This window comes from Cyrtonyx montezumae, unplaced genomic scaffold (genome assembly GCF_038088225.1).
Source record: "Cyrtonyx montezumae isolate F1298 unplaced genomic scaffold, pur_monq_1.0 scaffold_8, whole genome shotgun sequence".
Lineage (NCBI taxonomy): Eukaryota > Metazoa > Chordata > Aves > Galliformes > Odontophoridae > Cyrtonyx > Cyrtonyx montezumae.
Genome location: NW_027072089.1, coordinates 65,969,782 through 65,984,684, shown reverse-complemented (window position 1 = coordinate 65,984,684; position 14,903 = coordinate 65,969,782). Strand labels below are relative to the sequence as shown.

General features: G+C 40.5%; 1 protein-coding gene across 1 annotated transcript; it reads left to right on the top strand.

Annotated features, from left to right (window-relative positions):
* The first annotated feature begins 10,052 nt into the window (after positions 1-10,052).
* Positions 10,053-13,597, top strand: MED10 (mediator complex subunit 10). Its single transcript, XM_065752443.1, has 4 exons — positions 10,053-10,207; positions 10,314-10,397; positions 11,204-11,306; positions 12,827-13,597. Exons 1-4 carry the CDS (start codon positions 10,080-10,082, stop codon positions 12,920-12,922), a joined length of 411 nt encoding a protein of 136 aa, XP_065608515.1. The 5' UTR covers positions 10,053-10,079; the 3' UTR covers positions 12,923-13,597.
* The last annotated feature ends 1,306 nt before the right edge of the window (positions 13,598-14,903 follow it).

Sequence of the window (14,903 nt, the reverse complement as noted above, 5' to 3'; positions counted from 1 at the left end):
TATCACTATCTCTACCCAACTACTAAATTAAGTCCTTAAGCACCTCATCTAAACGCTTCTTGAACAGCGCTAGGGATGGTGCCTCAACCACCTCCCTAGGCAAGGAGGGCTACAAAGATGGTGAAAGGTCTGAGGGCAAGACATATGAGGAGCAGCTGAGTTCCCTGGGTTGGCTCAGCACAGAGCAGAGGAGCTGAGGGGAGGCCTGATGGCGGCTGCAGCTCCTCATGGAGCGGAGGGCAGCGCTGAGCTCTGCTCTGTGTGACAGCGACAGGGCCCGAGGGAACGGCATGGAGCTGTGTCAGGGGAGGGGCGGCTGGGGGTTAGGGACAGTGCTGCACCACAGGGCGGTGGGCATGGAACAGGATGCCCAGGGCACAGGCCCTGTGCTGCCACAGCTCAAGGAGCATTTGGATAACGGTGTCAGACATAGTGTTTGAACTTCGGGTGGTTCTTTGTGGATCCAGGATGATGCTTATGGGTCCCTTCCAACTCAGCATGTTCAATGCTTGTTCTCTTGAGCTATCTGCTTCTCTCATGGTACAAAAATATTGTTTGACATCAGGCAGAGGTGTCACTTGCATCTTCACCTGGAGTTGATTTCAAGCCCAGCCATTGTGCATTGATTAGTGAAACCAGATGGTGTTCAAACCTCAGGTCTAGCAGTAGTGCTCAGCCTCATATGGAGTACGCTGCTGCTGCTGAAGGACATCTCAGGCTCTTTTAGGATGTTTACAGGAACAAAATGCACACTGTCTTAGGAGAATTAGACGATTTGGTCTTATTTAGTATAGCCCAGAAAGGACTGATTGGGAGTGTGACACAGTATAAATAAATGTATTTGAGAAGTAAATGTCAGAGGGGGATTTTGACTTCATCACATGATCAAATGGCTGCACTGTGAGTAATACTGAATACATTTGGACTGGAAATCTAAAGGCTTTCAGCTATCTGGTGAATGAAGGGCTTGAATACTCTTCCAAGTACTTGAAGCAATAGCCTTTGCTCCTGCAGGTTAGAACCTGAAATACAGGCAAATCCATATAACAGAAGAGGATAGGAGAATGCTCAGAGATAGAAAATTAGGCTTGTATTATGACTCCCTTGGCATATGATCTACCAGCATCTCCAAGTGGATAAGAAAAAAGATTAGATCACTGTTGATTCATGTTATACTTAGAATAAATTCCACGTCTCAGGGCTCCCAATGGAGTTTGAAAGTATATATGAATCTATATATACATACATACATACATATATATGTGTGTGTATATATATATATATATATATAACCATTTTTGTCTTCTACTGGTCTTTTTAAATTCCACTGCAAATCTGCACAGATTGTTATAGGTGGCATTAAAATCTTAAGGCTTGTGTACTCTGGTTATATCCTCAGGATTAAGCCAGTGTCTAGAGCCAGAGCTCTTTTAGAGTAATTCACCTAGAGCAACTTGGCAGGCACCGCTGAATTCCTTTACAGTGTGGAACACAGTCTCTTTCTCAGAACCATCTCAAGTTTTATTTATCAAATTCTTTACAATTCTGAAAACATCTTTTTCTTTTTCTTTTCTTTTTCTTTTTCTTTTTCTTTTTCTTTTTCTTTTTCTTTTTCTTTTTCTTTTTCTTTTTCTTTTTCTTTTTCTTTTTCTTTTTCTTTTTCTTTTTCTTTTTCTTTTTCTTCTTTCTCTTTCTCTTTCTCTTTCTCTTTCTCTTTCTCTTTCTCTTTCTCTTTCTCTTTCTCTTTCTCTTTCTCTTTCTCTTTCTCTTTCTCTTTCTTTTTCTTTTTTTTCCTTTTTCCCCAGCAAGCAAGCTATTTATTCATCTCTTCTTCTTTTGCATGATTGAGTTATGTCAGTGGGTATGTTTCTGCCTCCTTTCATCTTCCAAAGTGACAACATCTGATACTGCTGACACTTTTTCTTTGACTCCAGTCAATCCTTTGTGTTCCCTTAAATCTAACCACATTCTCTCATCTTCTTCTTTACAACGTACAGCCGTAAGAAAGGTCAATTGCAAAGCATTTATGGGTAATGAATTATTCCTCTTATTTCCAAAGGGCTTAGAAAATGCTGAGGTCAGCGTTGTCATCATGCTTTAGTTTCATGTTTCACAAACTGCCAATTATAACTCTCAAGCTACTCTGCAAAAAATTCAGAGGGGGTGACAAAGGATTAGAAAAGCTTTAAGAAATAGTTAGGTTGAAAGATTACTGGCAATGACTCAATTCCTCAAAAGTGAGAAGTGTGTATTTACATAGCCTGTCATTTACTGTCCCCAAGAACTGTGATCACGTCTTCCCATGCCGATCCTGGAGAAGCTGCTGCTGCCACCAGCTGGTAGGTCACTGGTCCTTGGCTGGAGAGATGTCCCAGGAAGACTGTTGAGCCATGAAGAAATTAATATCTACAGAATTGAGTTAAAGAGACATTACTTCAGCCCAAAATATATTCTGTAATTTGACAAAAGGCAAGGCTTGTATTGTGTTAACAGGTCAAACTAATCATAGAATTCACAGTACACAGTTATCCATGGCCAAGGATAGAACAATAAGCATACTAAATTCAGAGCATGAGATGTGAGGTCAAGTGTACCCTCAGCAAGTTTGCTGATGACACACCAGAGGGATGGGGTACCGTCCAGAGGGACCTAGACAGGCTTGAGAAGTGGGCCCTGGTGAACCTCATGAGGTTCATCAAATCCAAATGCAAGGTCTTGCACCTGAGTCGAGGTAACTCCCACTGTCAGGTGAGAAATTTGGTTTTCTTTTTAAGCGTCTCATGAATTTGAGCCAAGGCCTTGTCCAAATCTGTGATGTCTGTCCAAGGAGACTGTTAAGTTTGCTGCTGTGGTTCTGGTGATAGAGAGAAGACAGCAGAAGGGCTGATGTCAACCCCATGGCAGCAGGATTTTCAACAGGCAGGGGGACCAAACAGTTCCTTAATAATTTTTTTTTTATTTCCTTCTGCTTGTGTAACAGGTAGTCTCTTCCTCTTCTCTCAGCCCCTTTAGGGTCCTTATTCTCTGTACAGTCAGCCTTGCTTGTTATGGCCCTTAGGACTCTCAGTGTCTTCTGTGTCCTCGTGCTCCTGCAAACAGTATGTGCCTTCCAAGATGGGCTCAGGCAGAGCTCATAGCTCCCTTTCAAAAGTGTCCATGGAGAGAAGAGAATTGAGGAAGATACAAATTTGAGGAAGACACAAAGATGATAAAGGATGTGGAACACTTCCCTTATGAGGAGAGGCTGAGAGACCTGGGTCTGTTCAGCCTTGAGAAAAGAAGACTAGGAGGGAGTTTGATCCACATCTATAAATATCTAAGGAGTGGGAGGCCAAGAGATGAGGCTGGACTCTTCTCTGCAGTGTGTGGTGATAGGACGAGGGGAAATGGCCAAAACCGAGACATTCCACACAAATGTATGTGGGAACTTCTTCACAGTGCAGTGACAAAGCACTGGCACAGGCTGCACAGAGTCTCCTTCTCTGGAGACGTTCAAGACCCGCCTGGATGCCTACCTGTGCAACCTGGGCTAGGGAGCTGCTTTGGAAGGGGGGCTGGACTCAATGATCTCTGGAGGTCCCTTCCAGCCCCTACAATTCTGTGATTCTGTGTGAATTCCACAGTGAAGACCATAGTGCACTATTACCCACACTGAGCTTCCCTGACAACACCTCCATCTTTAGGCCAACTAAGAGCATGTGCTACTTAAGCTTTCGTCCTGGAAAATAAGAGTCACTGAGTAGTCCTGCAAATGGTGTTTTTATATGATACTAAATGTGTATGCAGTGTGGCCTGAGACAGGGCTTGTGGAGACATGCAGGGACATGAAGCCTGTTGGAGTAAGTGTTGGACTAACAAGCTGAGCAAGACAAGTCTGATGCAACCTCATCCATACAGTTTGTAAGAAGAGGGCCCTGTAGCAATCCCTTGCGCCATACTTGATTTGGCATTCATCTCACATGAAGTGAGCCAAATCAATCTGAAATCAGTACTGGGAGCAACATGGCAGAGTAAGTGATCTGCTCCCAGGGACACTCCCAAGAGGACTTTTATTTGGCAGTGGTACTGGTAGGGTTCCCCTAGGAACCTGTTCTGGTGAAACTTAATGGTTGTGTTGATGATCTGGAGGTAAATATAAAATTGCAAATAAAGGAAAGCACTCCAGAAAGGCTGGTGAACTGTCAATGTGAAGGCAGCCTAAATGGAATAGTTGAGTTTGTGAAATAAATGTATTTAACACACATAGTTTACAAAGTCCTATGAGCAAATTGTGCTAGTTTATTTAACTGGAGAATGTATTTACTATAAGTGGCAATCATGAAAAGAAATTAGGATTCATAACAGCGGATCAGCCCAGAATCTTACAGCAAAGAGAGGTTTTTCAGTCCTGCAGTATATTAGCAGGAAAGGAGTGAAGAGCAAGCACAAGGCATAGAAGGACAGGGATCCACATCTCTGCAGAGACCAGATTTTGAGGGGCAAATCATCTTTCCTTTTCTGATGATATTGAAAAATTGGAAGTGCTGCAGAAAGAGCTGAAAGTAATTCAAGAAAATTATGTAAAGAGTTCAATTTGTTTAATTCATCATACAGAGAACTGAAAGGTGATTAAATTATTTGATTAAAGCACAGAATACACAGAACAAAACTAACTGGATAATAAAACATTTCTTCATTCAATAGAAAAAGATGTGGAAAGAATAGATACCTATAAATTAGAGTCTCACTCAGGCACCTTCTGTGAGTAAAACCTATTTTAAGACTGGATGATGGACATAACCTTCTTAGAGACGCAGGCAGTTTGTAAAGAGAGTGGCATAAGAATGCTTAAGACTGTAGAGAATGACTTTAAAATTGAAGTTACTGAATCCTACAAACAAACAAACAAACAAACAAAACAAGAGTCTTTGCCCCATTGTGTTCTGAAGTTCCCCAAAGCTTACTGCTGACCACTGCTCCAATCTGAAATACTGTGATGGGTTTGAAGCTGAGCAATTCTGAAAGTGCCTTGAAGACCTGACAGTCCAAGTTTGAACTGGAGGAAATTTCTGAGCTGTTCTGGTGTTCGTAAGACCCTTCATTTTGATCCAGCTGAATGCTGTAGTGCTTGCTGACTCCAGCCTCTCCTGCATGAAATGCAGGCAGGCCCCATGACTACTTCCAGTGTGAAGCTAATGGCATCAATAGTTCCAAAGTGGATTCAACAGTGGCTCTACACAATGTAGTGAACCTATGATTTAAATATTTTTCACCACAGGATAAAATTGTAAATGATAAGTATTTTTTCTGATTTTCTGATTTATTTCATTTTGAACCCATATTAGCATTACTTCATTTTTTTTTTTCCTTTTGCTCAAGCATCATGAATTATAGCACTCAGAAAAACTAAAAGAGTCAGGGAAGGGCACAAACACAGATTCACATGCATCCACTCTGTTTAATTCTTACGAAGACTTTATGTCTTTTGCTGTGTTTCAATGGCCTTCCTGGGGCTAGAGTTGTGAGAACACTCTCATCCAAAGTCTGTTGCTATCAACAGAAAGTCCCGCAGTGCTCAGTGATCTTTGGTTCAGGTCCAGATCTGCTGGATTTGGAAGAGCAAAATCACCAAATGAACAAACTCCTGATTCTGACTTTTTTTTTTATAAATAAATGAGAATGATTTCGATAACAATGGGATCAAGCTATGGTGCATAAATTCACCATCCCACTAGTTTGTGGAAGAAGTGTATTATGCCAAGTCATTAATGAGCAGGTTCCTAAATACCTCATCTGTATGGAAACTTCTTATCATTACACTTCTTATTCTAAATCATTACACTTCTTATTCAGCTGAATAATGGGACTATTCTGGGAAAATTGTTTATTTTACCTCTTTATTTTTTATAGTAAGATATGAAAATACAGCACATTTTGGAGTGAGTCCAAAGCCATCTTAGACAAAAATACTTGAGACGTCAAGAAAAATAACTTGAGATATCAAGAAAAAGTGAACAGTATTCTGTGTTTTACACATCTATCTTTACTGCTTCTCTTTTGCTTATTGCCTGTTGCAGTTAAAACAAGGAAGAGTAGTTGGCTTATTAAAGAGGATTTTTAGATAGGTGATGCCCTCAGTTAAATACATAAAATTTCAACATACATTTCTGAGTCTGCAGAGACAGAATGAGAAAGAGATCCATGGATTAGATACATTCATGCAGAAGAAAATTGGAACAAAGTGAAAGTGAAAGTGAGAAAGTCTGAAGGAGAGAAAAAGATGCATCATTAGAACAAGTTCATGTCAAATTACATCTTTGTGTTTGCTATGTGTGTCATTTTACCCTAAATATTAGCATTTCTTTGGACATTTTTTCACGCAGTTACCAAGCCTGTTCAGGTCCTTCTACACTTTCCTACAACCTGTACTCATCTTAACTCCCTGTACCGACCCTCTCATAAACCCATTCTCTCATTCCACTGTTTGATTCCTTTTCTGGGTCATCTACGAACACACTGAATGACACAAATTTCAACACAGATCCCTTCAGAATTCTTTTGGGAACCACTCACCCATGAAATAAATGAATATTTGCTCCTACTCTGTGTTTCCTATTTGGCAATTAGTTCTTTATTCACTCCAGGATTTCTCCTCTTATGCCATTGTTTCAGTTCCTTAGAATACTTTTGTTAAGGAATTTGCCAAAAGCCAATGGGGAATTCAAGTAGATTGTATCAATTAGAGTTCTCTTATCCACATGCTTCCCAACCCCTTGAAAAATTCATTAGAAGTTTACAAAACCAGATTTTCTGTTACATAATCTGTGCTATTCTTCCCAAATGGGTCACGCTGATCTACATGGCCTCTCATTCTATCCTTCATTACAAATTCTACTTAACTGCCGAGTACAGCTGTCTGGCTTACAAGCCAGTAATTTCCTGCTCTCTCTGCAAAGATAAAGGTAGGCGTGCAATATGATTACTTAAATGATGAACCAGGCAATTTTCTTTCTAAATCTTTCTGTCTCAATATACCTTTCGATTCATTGATTATGTGTCAGACTATCTGTCCATCTGTCTTCTGTCTATCTATACCTGTCATTGGAACACAAACTTCTGTTATGTCTTACACTTTCCAAGTTGTAGGTAACAAACAATTTAATAACCAGCATTGTTTATAGCTATTTTTAATCTTAAATCACCGTACACATTTATCTAACAGTATTCACTCACCTAGAATAATCAGCCTAGTTAGTATAGATTTAATACGAACTGGATATCCCTTCATTTGATGTCCAACTTCTATTATTTCTTCCACTCAGATTTTTTAACTGAGTTGCAGTGGGAAACTGACACATAGCAGACTTCACTCATCACAAGAAACTAATTCACATTTTCTCAGTTACAAAAGCCAAGGTCTTTCCCACAGAGGGAGGAGAGGAGGCTTTAGCAGTATCTCAAAGATCATTTTTTTTAATTGGATTTAAAGCAAATTAGTCTGCTCCATGCTTCTAGTGAATGTGCTTAGAACAGCTTTTTCTTTAAGCAAAGATGGATATCCTGTTTGAATCCAAGCTTCTAGTGCCTGCAGAAACAATCTGACACAACTAAATACCTTTAGATAGTTATTTCCAAATTCTTCCTCCTTTTTTCTCATATTCAGATTTAATCTGAAGCATACCATGTTGGAATTTCTTCCCTTCCAGATACTTGAAAAAGCTACTCTGTTCCACATATCAAGATCTCTCATGCAATCATTGCAAAGTACTCATGTCAAAATGTTGTAATTCTGGAAGTTTTGTTCTCCAGGGAACATTCTGCCAGCTACTAAACAGAATGGACAGCAATTGGTGATCAATAGGCAATGGGTTAATTTATCATATGGTGACAATACTTGACAGGGACAAGAACTGACTAATTGCTTTTTGCAGCCTTGGATTGTGCACAGCACCATATCTTCCTTAATATTCAGTGCTGTTTGCAGTCACTCACTTTTCAATTTTGTGTCAGTATGCTTAAAGTTATGAGATCTGGAACAGTGCTTTGTGTTTAGCAAGGATCCAGCTTGATGCTGCTTTACTGGCACAGTAATTGAGCAAAAACTGACCATTAGAAGTTTTATCTATCTATCTATCTATCTATCTATCTATCTATCTATCTATCTATCTATCTATCTATCTATCTATCTACGTATCTATCTATCTATCTATTGATTTTTTGTTGTTTTTCACCAACAGGATATAAGGAAGAAAAAATATAGCTGATAAAACATCAAGAATTTAGGTACTGCTGATTTTGATGGCTCTCAGTGTTGAACAGAAATGGCTGCAAGTTGTAACAACGTGTAAAATAGATTGCAATTGTTGACTGAATATCTTCTCCATATTAGTTCTTAATCCAGATAACACATTGTGAATCAAAGCATCAGATTCTTATCTGCTGTAACCTGACAGCAAACTCCACTTAACTCAGCAGTAGTTTGGCAGACACAAAGGGCTGACTTTAGATTCTAATTGACATTACTCCTCAGAGTCAGGCAAAAAATAAGCAATTGGTAAAATAAAAATAAAAATTGGTAAAATAAAAATTGGTAAAAAATAAGCAATTGGAAATAAGCTATTGGTAAAACACACTGTTATTGTGATGTGCCAGGGGAATTTAGACACGTCAAATAACCTTCCCATTAGCAAAATGATAGCTGGTTCTTTTAATACAGACTGATATTTTGGCATACTCCAGTTAAACCCATTGTGTTTTTTATTGCCAGGTGAACTTCTCTGTTACTTCTATTTCTTACACAGTTTAAAGAAAAACATAATTTGGAGATCTTATACAGATGGGGAAGATAATGAGCCCTTCCCAGACAGTCAGTCAATGTCTCCTCCATTGCTTTTCATGTGTTACCTCAAAACATTTCATTCCACTGCTCAAGGAATGCTTAATAGTCAATGGAACTGAAAGACCCCAGCACCGGGATGACTGAAAAACCACGGTAAGAGTGGATTTGAGTTATGGATTTTAGTTTTATAGCAATGGAGAGGGCTGTATTTTGGAAGCTGGGCAGAAAGACTCTTCGAGATCCAGATGCAGCTGTCACAGCAGGGAGTCTGCAGCAGCAGGGACTGATAAGGGAGCTTAACACCCTGACCCCTTCTGAAGAGGTGCTGGCAATTTCATCATGTTGTGTGCATCCCGCCTTGATGAGTCTACCAACAAATTCCTGGAAATGTTATGCAGTTCTAAAAAACAAACAAACAAACAAAAACAGAAAACAAAGCAGTGCTAAAACAGGCTGCAGAATGATCCATATTGCCAAACTCCAATTATCTGATGTTTATAAAGAGTGCTAAATATAATTTAGTATTGATTTACCTTTGGGGTAAAAAATACTTCTAATTATTTGCAGTTGTGTATTTGATAAATCTTCAGAGCCCAAAGCAAGCACTGACTCGTGCAAATTAGCTTTTATAGATCTTACTTTTGTTCAGAACTCATTTTCCATCGGCTTTGGAGCCGCGGAGCAGAGCACTCTTTGATTTCACAGAGGGGCAGCACCATTAAGGTGAGACATCACACAGGACACATCACCAGGCTGCAGTGTTCCATGGCTCCGATGAAACGATGCTAACATTATGGAGGTGTATTTGTGGAACACATGACATTTCATGCAAATGTGAGGAAGAACTCCTTTACTAGCAGGGCGGCAGAGCCCTGGAACAGGCTGCCCGAAGAGGCTGAGGTGTCTCCTTCTCTGGAGATATTCAAAACCCGCCTGGATGCCTTCCTCTGCAACCGGCTGTAGAGAACCTGCTTTAGCAGGGGGTCCCTGTAAACCCCTACGAGTCCGTGATTCTGTATACGGGGGCGTTAAAAGAAGCACGGAGTTCCAGGGCAGGCAGGCACGGCGCTTAATTACATGTTTAATTAGAAATGGAACAGCGTACCGCCCCGCGACTTTGTGCAACACGAACAGACGAAGCACACGCCCATCGCCCCACAGCCGGAGCTGTGCTAAGGGGCGTGGCGCTCCCCGATTTCCTCTCTCTCGCCGTAGCCGCCCTCTGCGCGTGCGCCGTGTCCCGGAAGCGGCGCGGGCCGCTATGGCGATGGCGGAGAAGTTCGACTCGCTGGAGGAGCACCTGGAGAAGTTCGTGGAGAACATCCGCCAGCTCGGTATCATCGTCAGCGACTTCCAGCCCAGCAGCCAGGCGGGCCTCAACCAGAAACTGTGAGCCGCCTCCTGCTTTCGCGTTATCTGTCGGGAGAGGGGTCGGGCCGGGCAGGGGTTGGAAGCGCCCGCGTTGCGCTAAGCGGGTCCCTTTTTGTCCCTGCAGGAATTTCATGGTGACGGGCCTGCAGGACATCGACAAGTGCCGGCAGCAGCTTCACGACATCAGCGTGCCCCTGGAAGTGTTTGAGTGAGTGGCTTCGCCGCCTGGGGCGTGTGCTCCGGCGTGGGAACTCCTTCACAGTGCAGTGACAGAGCACTGGCACAGCTGCACAGAGAGGTGGTGCAGTCTCCTTCTCTGGAGACGTTCCAGACCCGCCTGGACGCCTACCTGTGCAACCTGGGCTAGGGAGCTGCTTTGGCTCGATGATCTCTGGAGGTCCCTTCCAGCCCCTACAATTCTGTGATTCATCCATACTTGTGTCAGGCTGCCCCTCTGCTGCCGTCTGTTGCATGACAACAAAATGAAGTAGGGTATTGGTGGGAAGATTCAGCTTTTACTACCATGCCATCAACATCCTCCTCTGAAGTCGTTGCATACAAATGTAATAAAACAAAATGCATTACTTTTGGAGCAGCCCTTGCTTATGCACTTTTTCTCGTCCTTGAATCCCTGAATGTCTTATTCCTATGTACTGATTGCCTGACATGTATTAACAAAGCTATTCTATGGTTAGTGCCCTTTTAATTGCTTGGAAGGGGAACTACCTTTCCCCTTGCTTGTCTGTGTGGAGATGGGTAGTTACCACTGTTGTTTGTTTCAGTACATTTTTCAGAACTCTAGGCTCTGCAAACACAGCAACGTACTGTGTGTGACAGCTGCTTGCTGGCCACAGCTCAGTCTTCCTGGAATCATTTTGAAAGTAATTAATCTGAACACTGGTGTATTTAAAAAAAAATAAAGTAAACAAAAGAGAGCAGGATGAATAATTCTGTTCCTTGGAGAACTTCCTAGTACTAATGTAATCACTTAGGTGCTATCTTTTCTATTTTCAGATACATAGATCAAGGCCGCAACCCTCAGCTTTATACTAAGGAGTGCCTGGAGCGAGCTTTGGCAAAGAATGAGCAAGTAAAAGGAAAAATTGACACAATGAAGGTAAAACCAGAAACAATTGGAAGTATCAGTGTAGTAATGTATGTGACCCGTTTCACTTATGGAGTTATTAAATTCCCATTAGGTATTTTGCATTAGCAATTGCTCTGCATCCCTGTATCTTGACAGGAATGCCATTACAACCTGTTCTGGAAATGAAACTTGTAATTCACTCCACAGCTGGACATGCAGAAGTTGCCATGACTTATTTTTGACTATGGATGTGTATGTAGTGTTACAGACCTCTTTGCAGTTATTGCTTTGAATACACCTGGTGTAGGGAACCTTCTTTGGCAGGAGGATTGGGCTTGATGATCTCTGGAGGTCCCTTCCAACCCCGGCAATTCTGTGATTCTACACGGAGCGCCTCACATTGTAGATTTGTAACAGCAATGTGTGCAACTTAAAAATAGGCAAAGCAGGAGTATTTGTACAGTCTTTAATAGATCTTAGCCTATTAGTCTTTACTGATTGACTTTAAAATGTATGCTGTTATTTAGAGTTCTCAACTTGTATATGTACATAAATATACACCAGTATGTGTACCAGAATGCTTAGGATTTTACTGGATAACTGCTGCTGAAAGATAAGATTGGAAAAGGAAGTTTGTTGTGACTTAAAGGTTTTATTTGTGTTTCAGAACATTTTTAGGCTGAAATTTAAAATTATGGAAGATGGGAGTTTGTGCTGCAGAATGTAGAGACATCTGTGTATGTTTTAAGCTTTTTTTTTTCCCCGTGATATAAAGCTCTTTGTGCATAAAAATTGTAGGAAGAATTATTCATCTCTAAACCAGGTGCAAGTTCTTCATGGAGGTGGAGCTATTTACATACCAGATCACATGGACATGTCCACTTGATCAGCTTTGCATGAAAAAAGCCATGTAAACAAGTCCTCTTTACAATTAAGGATGTATGGACTGATGCATAATGCATCCAGTCCATACATTTTTAAATATTTGTGGTTAGTTTTTCGGCATCTTCATTAAGCTGAATGGATTTAATTCTCATCTCCCTTCCTGTTTATTCTGGACCATCTTGGATTGGTAATGGGGGGCTGAAAGAGGACTACATGCTTGTATTGAATTTCAGTAATGTCACTTATTGTCTACTTCCTGCATCACTTTTTTCCATGCTAGGAGATAAGAAAGCAATTGCAGTAGGGAGGGTTTCTTACTTTTAAATTGTCTCAGGAGTTTTATGGGAAGCACCAGTTAGAGATGCAGAGAACAGATCCTAAGCAGATAGCAATGCACTGGAATTTACCAGGGGTATAAGTATTTTAGTCTGCCTGATAACTTTGCTAGCAGACTTCATTTTAGTATTTTCTTTAAATTTTGTAACTGTCACTCGTTTTTTTTTTTTTTTAATACAATTGCATTCAGTCACTGAAATGTAGAGCTGCTGTACAAAAGATTCCTATTAGTTGGTTAACATTACTTAAGCAAATCTAAATAAATGATGCAGTAGGTGTGCATGCATACATATGTATATATGTTTACATATATGTATTCTTCTTTCCAGAAGTTTAAAAGTCTATTAATTCAAGAACTAACAAAGGTGTTCCCAGAAGACATGGCAAAGTACAAAGCTATTCGAGGCGAGGATCCTCCTCCTTAAGGAGATCTTTGATAGCTCTAAATACATCAATTCTACAAACTGTCACCGCTCGTAATAAAAACATTGACTGAAGTAAATTTCATCAACAACTCTGCTAAAAATGGCAGTGATAGGATGGAAAGGAGCTTGATGATCGCTCATGGTTCTAGACTGCTGGTAATGCATCTTTCTGAAGACTTTCACTCAAAGGCTGCAGTTGAAAGTCTGTTCTTTCCTGAAAGGTTTTGGAGATGTTTTGGTTATCTGCAGGCAATTGTATGGCATTTCCTCCACAGTGTGGTTTTGGAGCAAAAGATCATGGTTGCTGTTTTGTTTCTTCTTGCTTTCTAAAAAGCATGCTCCAGGATTATGGGTTTTTGACAAATGTATTTATTCTACTTGATTGTTTCTCATTTGTAAACTTTTTCTATTACAGTACAAACAATTGACTCTTTTTATCTTGCCAAATTTTGTTGAACAGAAGGCTGTCACGGGCTCCAGTTTGCATGTGTCGTAATGAATTGCAGCCAAGAAAACCTTGAGATGTTTTTTTGTTCTGTAAGCTGCAGTGCAGATAGTTGATATCAAAAGGGAGCATATTTGGGCATTAGCTCCTCAGCAATGCTGATATTTTGTATAATAATTCATGTGCAAGCAGGCTGTAGAATAAAAATTTGTAAAAATGAAATTCTACTGTTTCTTTTGTATGCCAGTCTTTGGAGAATGATGTGAAAGCTGTGGGGGAAAGAAAATGGCATATTCCTTGGAATCAGTGATAGAATGAAATCTGCATCAAAACTTGATGATGATGTAAACTTGGCATTTTGGTTTCCATGGTTGGTTGCTGGGGATCGTTGTTTACTTTTTTCCTTGCATACTCTGCCTGATTACTGGGGCTGGAGGAAGTCTTTGAAGTGCATATGATTTATACCTGCCACCTCTGAAGACAGTGGACTGAATATAGGGTATGGGCAAAGAAGACGGAGTATTTTTAAGGTACATGCAATGTGATGGGCAGTAGAGCAAGACCATTGGCAGGCTGGTAACTGTTTCAGAGTAGGTGAGAGTATTTCTAGGACGAGATGTCGTGCAACTGGCCTGGCTGTGGGGGTACTGTATCTATTGATGGTAACACCAGCTTAGTTGCTGGGGTAGGTGGAGTAGTACACTTAACAAACAAAAAAAACCCAAACCTGCAGTGCTGCCTGGGTGACTAACAACAACTCATTCCAAAGTATATTACTTTGCACAAAGTAAAAACAAAAATAAATAATAATAAAAAGTAGACTCTCCTTGTCATTTGAATCCTATGTCTATAAACTATAGGATAAGTCTCCCAATACTTCATGAAGAGCATCCTTAGCAGCTTTTATTTTTGTTGTGCCAACTTTAGAAAATAGCTGTAGTCTGATTTGCTGGATGAGTACTAGAACAGGTTGACCAGACAGGTGGTAGAATCTCAGTTTCTGGAGGTTTTTAAGCCCCAAACAAGACCTTGACTAACCTGCACTAGTTTCATAGTTGGCTTTGTTTGGAGCAGCAGCTGGCGAGATGAACTCCAGAGGTTTCTTCCAGGTCAATGTGATTCTGTAAGTCTTTGATTCAGATAACATAGTTTATTGCTCTTAGACTTGCTAGGATCATAGAAATGCAGAAATCACTTTTTTGTTTTGTTTTATTTTGCCTTTTTTGAGATGTTTATTGTATGAATTACATATTTTGAAAATAAATTATGTATAAACACAAACTTAAAAATTTGGAAAAAAGTATTGTAAGTACTGAGCTGAGCAGCAAGTTAGTAAAAGAGAAAGATCATGACAAGGAATTCTGAATTCCTGTATTTGAACATCATGTCATTTCTAACTTCATTGCGATTAAATAGCTGTAGGTTTGTGAGCTATTGCCAGAACATGTTTCCAGCTCTGCAGAGCACACAGTCAAGGTGACAGAAGAATCTGCTCTGCTCTTGGAATGCTGTGCTCCAGACCCCCTCAGCAGCTTT

Bases quoted from the DNA above. Each gene is read 5' to 3' on its own strand.
- MED10 (XM_065752443.1), top strand. From the start codon at position 10,080: ATGGCGATGGCGGAGAAGTTCGACTCGCTGGAGGAGCACCTGGAGAAG. The intron at 10,208-10,313 runs GTGAGCCGCCTC...TTGTCCCTGCAG, and splicing joins GCGGGCCTCAACCAGAAACT to GAATTTCATGGTGACGGGCC. The intron at 11,307-12,826 runs GTAAAACCAGAA...TCTTCTTTCCAG, and splicing joins GAAAAATTGACACAATGAAG to AAGTTTAAAAGTCTATTAAT.